The sequence below is a fragment of the Trichomonas vaginalis genome, chromosome IV (genome assembly GCF_026262505.1).
Source record: "Trichomonas vaginalis G3 chromosome IV, whole genome shotgun sequence".
NCBI classification, from domain to species: domain Eukaryota; phylum Parabasalia; order Trichomonadida; family Trichomonadidae; genus Trichomonas; species Trichomonas vaginalis.
The window spans coordinates 8,365,601-8,368,252 of NC_067206.1; the positions used below are offsets into that span (position 1 = coordinate 8,365,601).

Consider the following 2,652-nt stretch of genomic DNA (forward strand, 5'->3'; position numbering starts at 1 on the left):
GTGGAGCGCCTGTGGCCAAGCTTAGAAAAGTTTTTGCCAGACGAGTTGGATGATATTCAACAAATCAAGGACTCAGTTCAGCAGTTCATTGAAAAATACAACAATACACCACATTTATCTCTCGATATTAATCCAAAAACGAATAGTAATTACACTCCTAACGAATTATTCGAAGTTTCAAAATTTTGGTACGAGCCAGAAATGCAAAAATGGGAGTTATATATCAAAGAGGAATGGGTTTTAGCAAAATTTGAATAATTACATCATTTTAAATGACTTCTAAACAATTTTATTTATGATCAAATTTTATATATCTTTTTGGATCAAATCCATTTTAATAGAATTTATATACTATTCATCTATTAGTAAACACTACCGTATATTATTTTTAAGCTATCTTATTTTTTGAAATTTTATTCAAATCTTTGGTCGCAAGAAGAATTGCATGATAAATAAAAACATTTAATCAAAGTCAATTTTATTTTTCATATTCAAATGGACTGAGTGTTAACATTTAACATTTTTTGCTAATTGTCGTCAAAAATTAGGCGTAAAGCAAAAATTGATATTTCATATGGTTTTATGATAGATAAGCATTATATTCCCACTCATTATATTCGTAAATTTTGAGGTTTATCCTTCGCTTTTAAGATCATTGAATTTGATTTTTATATAAAATAGTTATATATTAGAAAATAATATGAGTTTATGTGATATTATTTTTCAGAAGATTTTGTGTTCTTCTTCAAAATTTTATTTTTTATTAAAAAGAATCTTTACGAAATATACATTTACTTTAATTAATATTTAAAAACGTGCTCTATCAAAAGTTCCAAAAATTCAATATTATAGCTTTTCTGAGGTGTCACTTTTGATGAATTTCTGTTTTCAACACTAGACAAAAACAATTATATTAGATGCACATGATTAACATCTCTTGGTCTGATGATGTTTTTCAATTAAAAGATTATTATATACAGTTGAATTTACAAAATTCTTAATTCATAATTGCATGGCACAAGAGAGGTATGATCTGCTTATATGTTAATGATAGATATACCATATTATTTCCATTACTATAAATAACTTAAAGAAATATATCTTCTAAGTGTATTTTTTGTTCAATTTTGTTTGAAAAAAAAATTAAAACGCATTTCTTATCTTGTTTAGCTTTGATAAGTTGGATTAAATAATATTACTAAATACAAATCATGATAACAATTATATATCCATGCTAAATGCCTGAAGATCTGGTGAAAATATTGAGATATGCCTCACTTCCATCATTTCGTCTTACCACATAAAAATATGTGATTTTTAAAACAAGTTAGCTGATATGCTTTTAACAAAACCGAATCAAAAGTATTCAAAAAAATCTGAAATTGTAAAATATCTTAATCAAAAATAAAGGGTTGATCTTCATTTTCGGGATTTCAAAAAAATTTGGAATTTCACCTCCCAAACACACAGATTGTCCAGTTCATTGGCATAGAGAATATCCGATTTCCAGTGTTTTACTCTGAATCTTATTAGTTAAATACCGAATTTCGAACATAAATTCATCAAAATCGAATAAAAAAATCGAAATAAAAGAGACTACCAAAAACGACACAAATATAATCAAGTCACAATCATTTAACAGGAACTCCTTAAATGAAGATTTTTACAATTTAATCTCTATATTTTAGAAAAAAATATGCTCAGTCACAAACACAATTACTATGTTATGGAACAAGGCATTGACACTCGAATCTCTGGCCAATTCGAGGAACATCCAAAATTCAATAATCTTATCCCACAGAATCCATAGCCCAAAAAACTTTAATTGCATAGTACATTTGAAGACGAATAATATTAGTCCAATTTTTTTTAACTTTGAAATTTCAAAGATACAAAATTTATTACATTTAGAATTAATGCATTAATATATGCATTTGCCGTACCGAAAATGAACTTTACAAAAGTGACATGAAAGTCTTAATTACATTAAAGCCAAATGTAAACTTCATTGGAAAAAGCAGTTTTGTCTCGTATTCAACGTAAAATCTTCAAAAGAAGACTAAACAAAAAGTGCTACACTGATAACAAAGATGAATTTCACATGGAACGCGATGATTCAATAACTGCAGAGTTGCGACATACAATTGCGGAAAATGTATGGACAACCACATGTAATGGTGGAGAACCATCGTATCTTTCAGAGGTCGAATTACTTGATTTTTATGGTGAAATCAATCAAAGAGCAAAAGGTCTTGCATGTGAAAAGGTAATCGAAGCTTATCAGATTGCCTACGAATTACTGGAGTATAGATACAGCAGAGCTTTATATCTAGCTGGCCTTGTTCATCCAGACGAATTTCCAACAAGAGGAAAAAGAATTGTTTACTTCGCTAGAAGTATATCTCCCCTCAAGATCATGGTTAAACAGAGTTTGCTCTGATCTCAACATTGAGATCAAAGCTCAAAAGAAAATGAGGAAAAACGAGCAAAGTACTGTAACACAGCAACAGTTGCTAACTTCTTACATTAATTTCAGTATACGGCAGGAATTGATCCATGGAATAAGTGGAGTATTTATGAAACATCTCTGCTTCATCAAAGCGTTACAAAGTTATCTGCACTGAAAGCAACCCTCCTTTAACCAAAGAAGAG

The 2,652-nt window shown here is 29.0% G+C and overlaps 1 protein-coding gene across 1 annotated transcript, besides 3 other annotated features; it reads left to right on the top strand.

The window, feature by feature from the left end:
• Positions 1-255: part of a mobile genetic element that runs on past the window's edge.
• Positions 256-856: 601 nt separating this feature from the next.
• Positions 857-894: a mobile genetic element.
• Positions 857-894: a terminal%2Cinverted (terminal inverted repeat of Banshee-A3 transposon ID:TVAGG3_0051900).
• Positions 895-2,101: 1,207 nt separating this feature from the next.
• TVAGG3_0051910 (uncharacterized protein) lies at positions 2,102-2,440 on the top strand (the record flags this gene model as incomplete). Its single annotated transcript, XM_051221071.1, has 1 exon — positions 2,102-2,440. One exon carries the CDS (start codon positions 2,102-2,104, stop codon positions 2,438-2,440), a length of 339 nt encoding a protein of 112 aa, XP_051106057.1.
• Positions 2,441-2,652: the final 212 nt, after the last annotated feature.